A 15,000-nucleotide genomic window follows, 5' to 3' on the forward strand; every position below is an offset into this window, starting at 1 on the left:
TTGCTTTGGCGCGTAGTAAAGATGAGCGACTGCGAGAGTTTGTGCTTCTCTTCGCACCGAGCCTTCTCTACATATATCTTTCCTCTATAAGCTTTGGAGAAAAGAAGGTACTGTGGTAATGGTGTTTATGTTGTAATCAAATTAGGAAAATATATTTTTACTTGCTTCATAATTATTCTTATTAACTTATTGCACTCAGGTGTCAGGACTTAACTGTTAAGTTTTTGGCCCAAGCCTGGGCAACAACATTGTCTTGATATTTTGTGTGGCTTTGACTACAATCTTACTTGGTTACATGATATAAGTTTAAGCAAGAGCCCTATGAATTGCTCATACTAGAACCATTGTGGGGGACTGCCTATCTCCTTTCAGTTACTAATAATTGAACTTGGTGAGGGATAGAATTTGATTCAGCCCTCGTTCTTTCACTACCACTTGTTAATGGTTCATCTGGTATTAAATTTAAGCAGTTGTCTAATTTTCTATTAAACACTTTCACAGAGCTCTCTATTGTGTTTCTAATATTATTTGGTTCACTGTTAAACAGTCTTGGCACATTAATTAAGAAATTTTAATTACACATTTTTCGTAATTGGGAAGAGTGAGCCATTATCCCAGAGTGATGTTCTTCCCTGAGTGTGGAAGTGTCTGACATTAATTCCCCCCTCTTCATCCTCTCTTGGATTTGATGCCAAATTTTCAAGGATCTCCCATACATAGATAATGAAGTATCTTTCTCTCTGTCTTTGTAAAGGGAAAAGCTCAAGTTGTTTTAGTCTTTCCTAATATCTAATACCTACCATGTTGTCTCATTTTTAGGTGAATACTCTTTAAACCTGTTTAGCAATATTATGTCTTCTGTGTCAAGTTACCAGGAATGAGGAATGCACCACAAACAATAACTGAAAATATTGAACCAGCACTGTATGACCTCACAAATGGCCACTCAAGCATAGCAACCCCATATTGTGGAAAATTCAGTGGCTTATATGGCCTAAGTGCAGTGGGTTAATTTATTCATTTGTAATATTGTTTAGTTAGGTGAGTATAGGGGATCCCCATTATTCAGCATTAATATGGACCAGAAAAATATGACAAAGAAGGAGTTGATGAATGGTGATAAACAATATCCTATAGCAATATATTATAAAAGGGAACTTTGTTATCTAGTGAAATGTGGTGTAATTTTTACTCAAAACACATAAGTTTGGAGGTTTGGCTGCCAGTCTGTGGCAGAGGCGATAGGAATGATGTTGGGCTATGCACAAGTAGTTGGGAGAGGTGACTTTTATATTAACCATCTCATCTTCATTTTCAACCAGGTTTCTTGTGAAGGAATCAACAAGTGGTTGAGGTGGATGGGCGAGGATCATCATGCATTTCATGTGTACTATAATGCCTTATAAAAAAGAAATGAGTCATAGTCTACTCTCTTCTATTTATTGCTTTCAGTATTTTTTAAAAATCCTAAAAAAAATCAAGCCTGATGGTCTCCTTAAATGTTCATCTTTTTATTATTTTCATGTTCTTATCTCGTGTCAATACGTTGAATGCTTAGGTTTGGTTGGGTCAGTATCAGACATTCATTAATGAGTGTGGGAGGTTAATTAACATGAACACTTTAACCACACCCAAGACTATACTGGAGCATTGTTTTCACATACTGTATTCCTTGTTAGCAGTATGCATAAACTTTCAGATTCATATTATTGTTTTATTTTTGTCTAATTTTACGTTTTTTAGCTTCCTTTATTTTTTATTTCTTTATTTTATTTATTTATTTATTTATTTTTTATTCCTATATGTTTTGCAGACATTTTGGAACCTTAGCTGTGGAATAGTGAAACATAATTAACCCCTTGGATCCAGGTGTTTCACTGCCTGCATGTGGTGCAAAATACAATCATTTTTAGGCTTACTTAGCCATTCTGAGGGTGTGTGGCTTGTAGGCTGGGTACACACGAACACTCATGTCCAGTGATAAGACTCCATTCCTCCCCATTGTAATGTTGTTGTTGTTGTTGTTGTTGTTGTTGTTGTTTTTTGCCATTTTCTAATGTCAATATTTGTCTTTTGATTTCCCTTATCCAGATGATAATTGACTGTTTTCCTTGCACAGGCTCCATATCATTTCTCTAGGTAATTCATAACTAAGTGAAATAAGAATAACAATAAGTAATGTTTTGCTATTTATGTCTTTTTTTTTTTTTTTTTTTGTAATATTAAAGTTTCTGTAATACAACCTGTGCCACAGGTCACAATAGCCAGTAATAGGATCTTGAGCATAGAAATAGCATCCTCCCTGGAGTCATTGTTTTTCCAGTCATGGCTCGCAGATGATACATTCCTCCCCGTTTATAGATGGAAATAATGCCCAGTGAGTCTAATCACCCTTCAAGAGCTTTTTGCAATCTTGGCTAGTCGTTCCTGTGACCCTAGCCATCAGCCAGAATTTTTTTTAGGATGGCAAGTTCCTGTCACCCCGGCCCTTTACCAAACTTTCCCACCTCCCGCCTCTCGAGCCAAATTTTTTCATGATGCGAAGGTCATTTTATCCGGGTCATAGGGGTTAATTGACAAATTGATAAGGATCTCTTGTTTCAAGAATAGATAGAGTAGAGTGGAAGGATTTTTTTTTTAAACATCTACTATGTGTTTTGAATTTGAGGGAGATGGCAAGAACACATGTCATGACCAAGAACACATGCCATCTATTGTCTTTATATATAGATGGCTCTACAAGTGCTGAGTTACCAAGGAGTCAGTTATTAGTCCTATCTATCTCACCTGTTTACCGTTTTCCTTGATTTTTGGAAAGCTTCATTTGTATTACTGTATTGTTTTTAATGTTAGTAATATTTGAATAACAATTTAATATCATAATATCAGCAAGAATAATAACAGTATTAATATTAATAGTATTAGCGAGAAAAACACATTTTCCCACAAATTCAAGAGATGGGGGAATCGGGCACAGTCACTAGGGCCTCTTGATAGACTCTTTGTTGGCTGAACACATGTGGAGCTATCTGTATGTAACAAGATTCACAAAAAATTCACAAAAATTACAGGGGACAGTATATAAATCCACAATCATTGGGTTACAGTTGTGGACTTTTTAAATCATTCAGGCCAAATTGATATTTTATACAAAAGTCTGAAGTGCTCATGCATTATATTAAAAAACATCTATTATCTATTTTTTCATATCACAAGTCTCATTAAATATGTGTTGTAAATGGCTGCATCTTGTGACAATGGACATGCTTCTCTACATGTCCTGGGATAACAGCCGCACCAAAGGAGTAAAGCGCCAAAGAGTCTTGAGAGATAAGATAATATCTTCTATCCTCAGGGTGTAGGAAGTGTTGAGGTGGCTCTCTTGGCTCTTTACAATATGGAAGTGTTAGATGAACAGGGACAACCTAGAATTGCTCCTTTTCGCCTTCCAACCCTCGCACGACAGTCAGTCTTTCATGAGGTAAGAACAGAAATTTTCATCATTTTCCCATATTTATGATAAGATAAATGGACTTTTTAAAGGTTAGTGTCACAACTGCGAGATTACTCTGGACCTTCGCGGCAAATAATAGGAGCACCAGTCAAAAATTCAGTTGTTCCATGACTTTGACCTGTGTGCTCCCTTCCACTGTGTGACCTCGCCTGCTCCGCTGGATCCTCTCTCTTCTGATTGTACATATTTTGTTATGTGTAGTTTAGTGTAGTGCCTTAGCAGTTAAACCTGTATGTTTCCTCTGGTGTGTTTCTATTGACCTGAACACTCTGATTCCTTTTAAAAGCGAACCATGACAGTTAGATAGAATAAATGCTACAGCTAGTTATATGACACTTCTCAATTTATTATGCTGGACTGTCAGAGGTCTGCATGAAATACCATATCATGCCTTCAATATTGTCATTAAAAGATAAAACTTATTTTAATGATTAATTGCAGTCCTCGTGTAACAGAACTTATCAAAATTCTTAATTAATTTGATGTTGTCCAAACTTTAAATTTATTTTTTTTATTATTCCCCCCCCCCACACACACACACACATTGATAATGTATGTTGAGCTTAACCCTGATAATAAACTGTCACTTGATCTCCCTACATTAGGTGAAGAAAGAGCGATTGCATATTACTACCGGTCAAGGTTATTAGAATGAAAATTTATATAGACAACAGTTCCTGAAGATGAAATTAGGAAGGATTTCAAAACTTGTCTTACTACTCAATAAATCCAATTTGTGTATAGTTGGACTTTCTACCACTAGTTTTGCAACGTTGTTGAATAGAAAAAGTGGACTTTCCATTGAAAAATTATAAGATCTAAGTGCTATCTGTTTACTTATATTTATGTATATTTATATTTTTTGCAGCCTGCTAGCTTAGCTCCAGCTTCTTTCACTGTGGACTCCTTGCAAAGACTGGAGGCTGGAGATGCAGAGACAGTACGATGGGGTCCCCCAACACAAATGACGTCTGTCACTGCAGCAACAAGGCATCACCTGGCCACTGCCATTATGGTTGCCTTTAATGCTAGACTAGCAACTTTACCCAAGATCGCACTGATGCACCTTTGCAAAGCTGCATCAAAGTAAGTATTATGCATCCTCTCTTCTTGACTAGCCTTCTTTTTTTACTTTGCTTCAGTTGGAAATATTTTTACTCACCTTTTTATTCCTAGATGTACTAAATCCCTATATCCATATTTTAAAAAATTAAGTAACCTGAAATACTTAGAATTTTAAAAATTTTTATAAGAAAAATATCTTGTCAAACAGTCTTGGTGATTGAAACTTTTAGATGTCAAAAATTTTATATTGGGTTTCGAACAGAAATGTGCTAGGTGTTTTATGAAGTTTTAAGACATTAAAGCATAATGTGTTTAAACTAACCGTGGTTGCATCTCATAACCTAAAACTTGAGAACCATTAATATCACTTGATCTGTTAACCATTGGTATCATAGGAATCACATTTTATGAGAGACATATCTTTTTATCATCATCAGTTACCTTTCATTATCACCAATAAATGGGTTATCCCTACAGAATTGTCAGTCAGGGATTTAACCGACCTGGTCACCATCACCGTTCGTCCTATGGCAGTGAGAGTAGCTTTAGCCTCTACCCACGGCCAACTCCAAGAATACCTGTCACTACAGAGTTATTGGCAGAGCTCCTACATGCAGTTTACTTTGCCATGTAAGTAGGGTGCCATAGCATGTTGGAGAGAGATTTTCTCCTGGTTTGCATGTGCGTGTGTGTGTGTGAATATTTTGCTCAAGATCATCACATTTTTGCATTGAATAAATTTTTTTTCACAAACTTGAAATTTTTGCTGGAACACACAAAACATTTTGTTGTGATTGTATTGATTGATCATGTGATACTTGTGAAGATGCAAACATGATTCTATTCTCATATTCACATGTAAGAGACATACAGATCTAAGGAATAGAATCTTACAAACAAAAACATTTCAATATACTAAAATATTACTAATAAGATCAAGATATCAGAAAATCAACACTATAGGGAGACATTGATATTTTATTACATAAAATATACTAAAATGACATCTGCTGAGTTTATGAATATATGCTGGTTTTAGAATGAACTAGCAGTTCTTGTGAATGATAAAGCAAGCCTGACAGAACTTAACCTCTCAAACTCTTTAGTAAAGAGCAAATAGTTCAGTTTAATTTTCTATGAAAAGTATTTCTTATGTCAGTTTTCTATTTAGCATGTTAAATTTTGATAAGATATATATTGCCTTTTGTGTGTATTTGGTGTTCATATGTGTGCATTAGCTAATAAAAGAGTAGATAGCATTTTATAGCATGCAGCATTTTCTGTACTTTGTTTGGTCATTATTGATGATTTATATCTATTAACTTCACTTGAGCTTGTCATTTAAAACTTTGATATCTGGATTTTTAAGGCTTGGATAAATCTTTCTTTGTCTTTATTTAATAGTAAAGATGTTTTGAAGTTGTGTGTCAAATTGATTTAATATCTGGAATTCAGCATGCGCATGGACGCACAGACGTCTTTCCCCAATAGGTTGTCACTTCTGCACAGACTCTTTGAATGACCTGCCAATACTTGTGTTATTGCAGACCGGCTGAGCGAAGTCTGCATGACCTGCCCTCGCTCATGTCCATTAGCATGCCACTTTCACACTTCCACTACTCAAGGTGCGTTGAACTTTTTATATCCTGATTTTCCCCTATTCATTTGCATGCACTTTTAGCCACCCTTCCATTACTCAGGATGGTTGGTCTTTTTCCATGAAGCTGCAGTGGCTGGAGAACCTGTAAGCTGTTACCTATGAAAAGACAAAACATACCATTTTGCAAAGACTCCTTACTTTACTCCTTTACTTTATTGCAGGGAAGCTATTGGTTAAATGATGCTGATGAGTGATTATTCTTTTATTTAAAATTTTATGATATATGCATTTAGGCTTACAGAGAGTAATGAACTGGAATATGGACTAGATAGAAGTGTTCAAACAAAATTGCCTTTCTTCACATAAAATCCCCCACAGATCAGTTGGCCATTAGACCCATGGTCACATGCATCTGCCTCTTTGCATTGTTACATTTAACCTCTGACAGTAGAGTTGAAAAGTCACCTGGGAGTAAAAAAAAAAGTCTAGACATTTGGTTTTGTATGCCAAAAATAGTTACAGTTCTTCTTGACTGGTATGATGTATTTTTCTGCAATTTGGGTTCTAAAAGGAGAAACAAAAGTAAGCAAGATATAACATTTTGAAAACCCAAGCAGCGTCTGGGTGCCTATGTAGTAGTTATAACATGAGGTCTGGTGTGCTGTAGGATGTTGAGGAACGTCAGGGATAATAAAGGGTATAATGTGGAAGCCTGGGTGAAGAAATAGTGAAAATTCATTTGTATGTGTGGGTCTGAAGCAGCATGTTGCAGACTATCAAGCAGACCTCTTGTGAGGCATGCTGCAGTATAAGGGTTAACTCATTACTGCTGGGTCGTGTGATATGGCATCATAGCAAACCATTTGGTCAGTTTGTACGCGTGGTGAGCGGGACATTCGGCTTCACGTAGCAGACTCCCGCGCCCACTGTCTGGCTGTTGCCAGATATCACCAGAGTTTAATTACTCTCAGGGATTTCCTGGAAAAAAGGGATTAAACAACAATTGCCTTTTTGATCTGATGTATCAGGATTGTCATTTAAAAAATTTAAGGTTTTTATGTATGTGATGATTAATATAGCAAAATTGTATTGTGCAGAATCATCATTTTTATCAAAAACTTTTATTATTCTTAGAATTCAACATATGTGATAGGGGCAAGGGTCTACAGCCGTATATGAAATTTAGATTTAGTAAGCAATTGAGTGCAGTTCAAGACATTTTTATACCATGAAGCTTTGTGGTTGACTAAGGAAATTAGCTATTGGTTTATGAAAAAGTGTTGAGATTGGGCAAGTAACTTACTGGCAGACAAATTGCTGCAGCCTGATAAGCAGTCATAATATCGCTAAAATGTTTTTAATTATATGCATATGCATGAACTATAAGCATTATCTGAGCATATTTATTGTAATCCTGTTGACATTATTTTAATGTGTTTTATGATAAAAAAAAAAATTTATACCACAGTAAGCAATGTTTGTAATGTAACATGGTGGAGTACACTTTAGTTACATGGTCGAGAACTGACTTTATTAGAAAAAAAAAAATCTGTAATTGTTGCACCTGACCATAATATATATATTGTTAGATATATCATTATGAAATTTTGTGGTAAAGAGAATTACAAGCTTAATCAAAGAAAATGAACTCTCAGAATTTTAGTAGTGCCAGCACATTTTAGCCCTTGTAGCAAATAATAAAGTGAATGTACAAGTAGAAAGCAGTTCTGAATTAAAGGGAGCCACTCATCATAGGCCTATGAGCATAAATACAGAATGCTAGCTTTTGCATTGACCCTGCATAGAGGGAAAGGGCTTACCAAGTGAAGAATTAAAATTTGTATTCACAGTAGAATGCAAATACAAGGCTATTTTATTTTTTCTGAGTGATAGATTATCTAAAAAGAAAATACAGTACAACTACATACTATTTTATTGTGTTTATTGCAATTACAATTAAACATAAATTTGTTAGATTTTCAGCTGCATTGAAAGATCATGTATTAATTATATTCACATGTCAACAAGTTGCAATGGCATGATAGTGAAATAAAAATATATAATGTAAATGATTCTACTTTGATATTTGTAGTTGGTTTGACTCTAGTAATGAGACTCAAGATAACAGAAAAATTCCATTATGATACTTTTCTCATATCTCAGGCATATCAGCTTATTGTAGGAAAACTTTAAGCCACTTGGTAAGACCTTTATATATATCCCCCACATAATTAGTGTTTGGTGATGGGACATTGACCACACTGCAGGTCAGTGGATTAACCGGTGGTTGAGATACCCTATCCGCTGATTGGGCTTCAGTCATCCTGTCTGGTATGGGTTCCCTTTCCGCTGTTTGCATTAACCTTCTCTTCCTCTTGCCTTAGAATACAGCGGTAAGAAAATAGTTTTCCATCCCTGATAGTCCCTACCAACCCTAACAAATAAACAGAAAAAAAAAAATGCCAACATTAATTCATTTACAGCCACAATGCTGCCAAAGGAGGAGGAACACAGTGCCCAGCTATGATGCCGAATTGTGCTGGACAGTGTTACCATAGCCCTCATGTCAAACTGCGCAGGTAGTGTCATTAAATACCAGCTTTGTTGGTGCTTGCCATGCGCTCATTCCTTCAGTTATATTGAGCTGCAAGGATGCATGAAGGGTGGTGGTACATTTTTATATACATGTATGATTTTATGTACACAGACAATGCAGTGCTGCCACGATCCCTTGGGAGATGGTATGCTTGTACATCATTTCACCAACATGATGAACCCCCTGTAAAGTACATGTGAACAGCTCATGTCCAACATTGGCCAAGATTTTAAATTTGTTTTCCATATATGTATTCTCATTTTTATTTTGTTTCATTCCATTATGCAGTGTTCACATACACAGATGCACTTAAGTCCCAATTTCGTAAATCATTATTTTAGTAGAATTTACAGTGCAATAAATATGATTATCTAATTTCTATTTAAAGAATTTTTGTGATGGCAAGAGTTGAGAATGCTTGTTAATGTTCCAAAGTAAGCATTTCTCTCAACTGTTCCATCAGGACATAAGATGCAGCATCTGGTCAGCATGGGTCAGCTTGGGATAGAAGGGTGATTAAAACAAAAATAAAACAAGCCACATATTAACCAATGATTTGAATTGTCCCTTTGTTGCAGCTGGCTGGGTGCTGGCACTGGACAGCTTCTCATTTTGATTTTTTATTTCTTCACCACAGGGTAGTGTAGCACCACATATACCTACAGTGGACTACTGGGGAGTAATTGAGCTAAATGTAGTGAATGTAGTTACTGTCACATCCTCTGTTCATAAACCTGAATGTCCAGGAATTCACTGATTAGAATTTTTTTTTTTTTTTTTCTTTCTTTTGTTTCTTTATCTTCTACCTTGTCTGTTTTCACCAGATATACGTTATCTTAAAGAGAGTACTTGTATCCCCTTCTCCTTAGTCTGATTAAGATTTGATTAGTAGGTAATGCATGGATAAAAGGACCTTTTTTGATTCATGCATATTGTATAATGTAAGTGCTTAGCACAAGGTTGTGATGGTCAACATGAATAAGTAAGAATGAAATTACCTTTTTCTCTCTTTTTCATCTCTTTTTCTTCATCTTCTTCCCATTCTGTCTTATCTTTAAGCTTGATTCTGCTGTAGGCTATTGAAGACCACTGTTGTCTACTGAAGGCTGCCTTTTTTATCATGTGAACTTAGATGTTCTATTTTTTGCCCAGTCTTTCCATATTGAATGTCTCAAGCAAATATAATGGTACCTGATGTGATGTAAAACAGTATCAACATTTTCCAGGTTCAATGAATTTGCAAGTTTAGGCATACAAGCCCTGGAGGATTTGCACATGAGGGCACAATATGAACTGTTTGGTGATGTTCTTCTGATGACAAATGCCATCAAAAATTCCCTCAAAGTGAATCCTAGTGGTAAGTGATCACCTAATTTGAAATTACACTTTCTGGAAGATATGATGCTCTCTTAGACTTGCATGGGCAAGAGTTTTGTTATTATAATGAGTCTTCCCCCTTGCTTTTTTTTCTTAGGCCAACCAAGTGATGGACCAATGGGTATTAGTGTTGCTCTCACACCATTGACAACAACAGCTCCACTTTCAAAATCTTTCATCACAAATGCATCCTTCAGAACCAAAAAATTGCCAGGTAGGTGATTTTCAGGAGAAACTTTCCTACAGGTGTGATTTGGTAATTTTGGAAGAACTAAAAATTTTAATAGAACCTTTGTACAGTTGATAATGTGCAGAATGCAAGTTGCTGTTCTTCAATCAGTCGTATCTAATAATTGAGATTCATAATGCAAATTATTAATGTTTTGAATACCTATATATAATAGAGGTTCCGAACAACAGGAGACTAAATTTAGTTATATAGAAAACAGTTGAAATGCTCTACACCAGTCATTGAACTTCGCCTAGAATGTTGCAGTATGTGGTATTGATTAGTTCAGTAACAAATATTTGATGGTTTATTTAAATCTCAGTGTTTGTGAGAAATACTGTCTCAGAAGCAAGTGATTTACTAATTGTACTGTCCCAGTAAATAAGTATGTAAACATGATGTAGCTCACCTTTTTTTACCTCTATAGTGATGACTTGAATTTTATCATAAAGGAGAGCACCAACATCACCTGGCAACTTAAAAGTATATAAATTTTAATAATTGACATAGACACAGTATATGTATTAGATTTAGTTTTACTACTTGTAACTTTTAGCATATTTTTTGCAAGCAAGTTTTAGGGAATGGATGTAATATATTCCAGATATTAAATATTAATATATTTTCTATTACTTTGATTTAGCAATGATTTCTGCTTCTTTTTTATGGCTCAAATTATGAAACATTCCCCAGAGACATAATTACCAGAAGTCTTTTATAGTTTATTATGACAAGAACATTCTTCTGTACTGAAAAAGAAATAATCCACATATTCTCCTTATAAAGAGAAACAATATTACTGGAGAATAGTGATGGGAAAAAAAATCATCCAGATAGCATGTTTTAGAATTTGAGCCTGTATTGTGTTGTGTCCGTGTTGACCCTAGACTGAGTTAATTTTATAGTAGTTGCATGGACATAGAAACTTAAGGTCTAAATTAACTTAATGTAAGAAAAGGTTCTTAAAATTTTCTTTCAAGTAAAGAAGAAATATATGCAGATATTTACATATTTTATTTCTTACTAGGATTTTTCCTTTGCTAAATTTATATTTTTATTGGCTTTATTGTTTTTTTTTTATGTATGGTAACTACTATAAGAACCTAACAACTCTCAGTTAAAGGGATAAAGCTTTGTTCTTTTGGAACAGTTCTTATAATAGACTCAGTTATCAAATGGTTTAGTGTTATATTTTTACAAGCATTCTTAGCTAAAATATGAAACTAATCAAATTTCAACTTTACTAACAAGGTTGCAAACAACACTTTATAACAGCAATAGGATGCAAGAATATGAGTGCCCCAAATTAAGAAGCATTATTGCTACACTAGTTTATAGTGTTAGTGTATGTTAGTTGTTGTGCCTTGTCAGATTGGACTTGTGCCAAATAATCAGTTTGACAACACTAGTGATTTGCATTAGGAAAAGCATCAGTTTTCTATTTTTAGTCAGTTTTTTACTTTAGTATGATTTTTTATGTAATTTTATTTACCAATGTTTCTGTTCTCTGTTTTAATAATTTTGATATTATTTTGGTGGCAGACTGTGTTTTAAGATTCAACTGGTTCTAGTAAACAAAGCATTTGATTTTGTTTCTGGAGAAACGTTTATGGTGACACATTAATGAGATATTTTTAGATAAGCTATGAAAAAAGTAACATAATATTCAACTGTTAGAAAAAGAGAATTACGAATACACTGGTTTATTTTTTAAACTGCAAAGTAGAAGGCCTATATACAGTCTTAGACCCATATCCCTTCCCTGCCCCCCATGACAAGTCATCTGACAGCCACCTCTTCATATTTCTAGAGGGAAATTGGTGTGGTGGAGTGACCAGGGTGACCCCCCTCGTACAAATGTGCTCAAGCATCTAGAGCAAAATGATGCTTTGCCCATCCCACCCATACTGTAGCTCTCCGTCTTTGTCCCACCCACCCCTACCCCCCGTGTCTTAAGTGCCTTACTAAGGAAATTCCCTTGTCAGCATTATGAGCCAAATGGCTAATATAAATCCTGAAAAGGTAGGCAACAAGATGCTAAGAGAGCATGGACAAATTTAAAAAATTTTTCATTGACCAATTTTTTCCTCTATTATTTATTTTTTCATGTTTTCATATTTCAAAATATTGATGGTATTCCCTGAATTTTGGCAGATTTTGATGTCCGATTAGAGGCTTCTTTTTGCCAATTTTTTTTAAAAGTTCAGGATAATTCATATGAGATTTAGATTTATTAATTTATAATGGCTGTGTAACTATATTATTTTATACTTTAGGCTTTTGAGTGGAAAAGAAAATTGGAAAACAGAAAAGACTTGTTGCTTTTATAATTAATTATTGTGCTATAGAAAATTGAGGCTTAATTAAATTTCTGTAAGAACAATGGTTTTATTAGTATCGTTATTTTGCTTTGATTCATTGTTTCTTATACCAGTGAATGCATTGAGGAGTACTAGAAAACACATGCTTTAGGACCAGCACACTTGTCTCATAGCTGTAGGCACACATGTTTTATATAAACTTTTGGCAACAGTTGGGAAAAGTAGTCCTTGAATGTATTTTAAAGTGGTTAACCTGCAAAGTTTTTTTTCACACAAATTGTATTGGGCACTGAAAACTATTGTAGGCAGTGAGATCTCGCCTCACTGTGAGTAATAATGTATGAAAAACTGATTAAATGATTAGTATATTAAATGAGTTTTTGGGATTCATTCATCTTACATTCACAGAAAGAGGAAAGGGTCTTACTAAATGACATTATAGTGGAACCCTTTCTGGACGGGTTACGTGTACAAGTATTATAAAACACAGCTTGGTCTGCGGGGTACAGCTGTACAAAAGGCAACGCGCCAGAGCACATGTCTCGGGATGTTCCACTTCATGTAGTGGACTCCCATGCCCAGTGTCTGGCCGTTGCGAGAAATCATCAGAGTTTATTACACTCAGAGATTTCTGTCGGCATGGGGTTAAACTATGCTTATTTTGTGTTCTATACAGCCCTTTACAATTTGTACTACCAGTAGGACTAACACACTTGCTGGTACATGCTGATTTGACTGTAAATCTTAAATTATATAAGTATACCTATTTCTAACTTTAAATGCAGTTGCTTGTTCAAATTAGTTTGAGGTAATTGTTGATTTTGGAGGTTATGACTTACTGTAATTGCTTTGTTATCTGAACATTTTACTATGTTGCCAAGATGTTTAATTAGTACTGTCCCTGGTGGTATTTTGAACCTGCATAGATTTTTAGATAGTTTTTAATTTATCATCATTTTCATTTTATTTCAGTTATCAGTGTATTGTGACACATTACCCTTTATATATTTATGATAGAAACAACATTATAGACTTTGTTCCTTAGGACTTCAATGAAGTAGAGCATAAAATAAATGGGGCACTAATTAAAAAACCGTGTGTACCTGGTCAACTCCATCACCACTTCCCAGCCGACCCATGTTCATGACCAGAGGGAATAAATTTTCTAAGAGTTTGAAGCTTCAAGGCCTGATATGTAACTTGAGCCCAGATTAATTACTCTCCATATAAACACCGTAAATGTCGATTATTAATATATGTTGCACGTTTATTGCATGCGGCATGGTAGATGATCTGTTAGAGTATACTGGTGATGAGGAAGATCCGTTTGCCTTCGAGCGTTATGTGGATATTTGGCGGGATTCTCCGCGGTCTCAGGCAGCATCTCAGGGCTACCCACAACCCTCTGGTCCTGCTACACCACCAGCTGGCTCCTCCTTCTCCCGGCTCACTCCACAAATGGGAATAAATGCACTCAAAATGATACCTGAGGCAAAGATCTTTAAAGGTGCTGATTCTCGAAGAGCAGATGATACCAGCCTAAGGCCAATAAGTGCTAAACAAGAAGGTGGCTCTCAGTCTCCAAAAAGCCACCTTTTGGATCTACACTTGGTACGCAAACATAGGAAGTCACCGACAGGGCCTCAGGCTGGAAATGATGTAAAGCCAGGAGACTCACCATGTGTATCTCCCCGTCAGAACAAGGAAGTGGGTTCTCAGTCTCCAAAAGGTATCCTTGTTGACTTGCATATGGCTAGGAAACACAGGCGAACACCCTCAGGTGGTCCTGCAGGCTTTGACCTTCATTACAGCAAAAGTGGAGATTCTCCTAACTTGTCGTTCCGACCAGGAGGTGGTAATAAACAGGAGAGTGGTTCTATGTCACCAAAAGCACATTTCCTTGACCTACATTTGGGCCGTAAACACAAGCGAACTCCATCTGGTGGGCAAAGCACTCTTGAGAGCCATCTCCATAAGCCAGGTGAGTCCCCATGTCTGTCCTCAGAATCATCACCTAGAGATCACTCTCCAAGTTCTGAAAAGAAACTCATAGTTTTTTTGAAATCTCATAATCCCTTTACTGCCTTGCAAAATTTGTCTCCAAGTCACAGTCATAGACCACGGACTCAGCATGCTGTGATAACAGATGGAGACGGCTCATTGGATAGCTCAGATCCTTCATCACCATGTCATAGTGTGGATGTTAAGTATCCAGGACATATGCGGCACTCCTCTGATTCCGGACGCAGATTTAGTGCTCTACAACACCAGTCAGCACCATCAACACCAAGTAAAGTC

The 15,000-nt window shown here is 35.8% G+C and overlaps 1 protein-coding gene across 1 annotated transcript in view; it reads left to right on the forward strand.

Annotated features, from left to right (window-relative positions):
• LOC119573065 (hyccin-like) overlaps positions 1–15,000 on the forward strand; it is a 26,669-nt gene that overhangs the window by 9,021 nt on the left and 2,648 nt on the right. The window contains exons 3-10 of the mRNA XM_037920062.1: positions 1–107; positions 3,356–3,481; positions 4,383–4,600; positions 5,057–5,209; positions 6,127–6,204; positions 8,663–8,758; positions 10,002–10,132; positions 10,250–10,366. The exon at positions 1–107 is cut by the window's left edge and continues 38 nt beyond it. Coding sequence (XP_037775990.1) covers positions 1–107; positions 3,356–3,481; positions 4,383–4,600; positions 5,057–5,209; positions 6,127–6,204; positions 8,663–8,758; positions 10,002–10,132; positions 10,250–10,366 — 1,026 coding nt within the window. The remainder of the gene's footprint in view (positions 108–3,355; positions 3,482–4,382; positions 4,601–5,056; positions 5,210–6,126; positions 6,205–8,662; positions 8,759–10,001; positions 10,133–10,249; positions 10,367–15,000) is intronic.

This window comes from Penaeus monodon, chromosome 5 (genome assembly GCF_015228065.2).
Source record: "Penaeus monodon isolate SGIC_2016 chromosome 5, NSTDA_Pmon_1, whole genome shotgun sequence".
NCBI classification, from domain to species: domain Eukaryota; kingdom Metazoa; phylum Arthropoda; class Malacostraca; order Decapoda; family Penaeidae; genus Penaeus; species Penaeus monodon.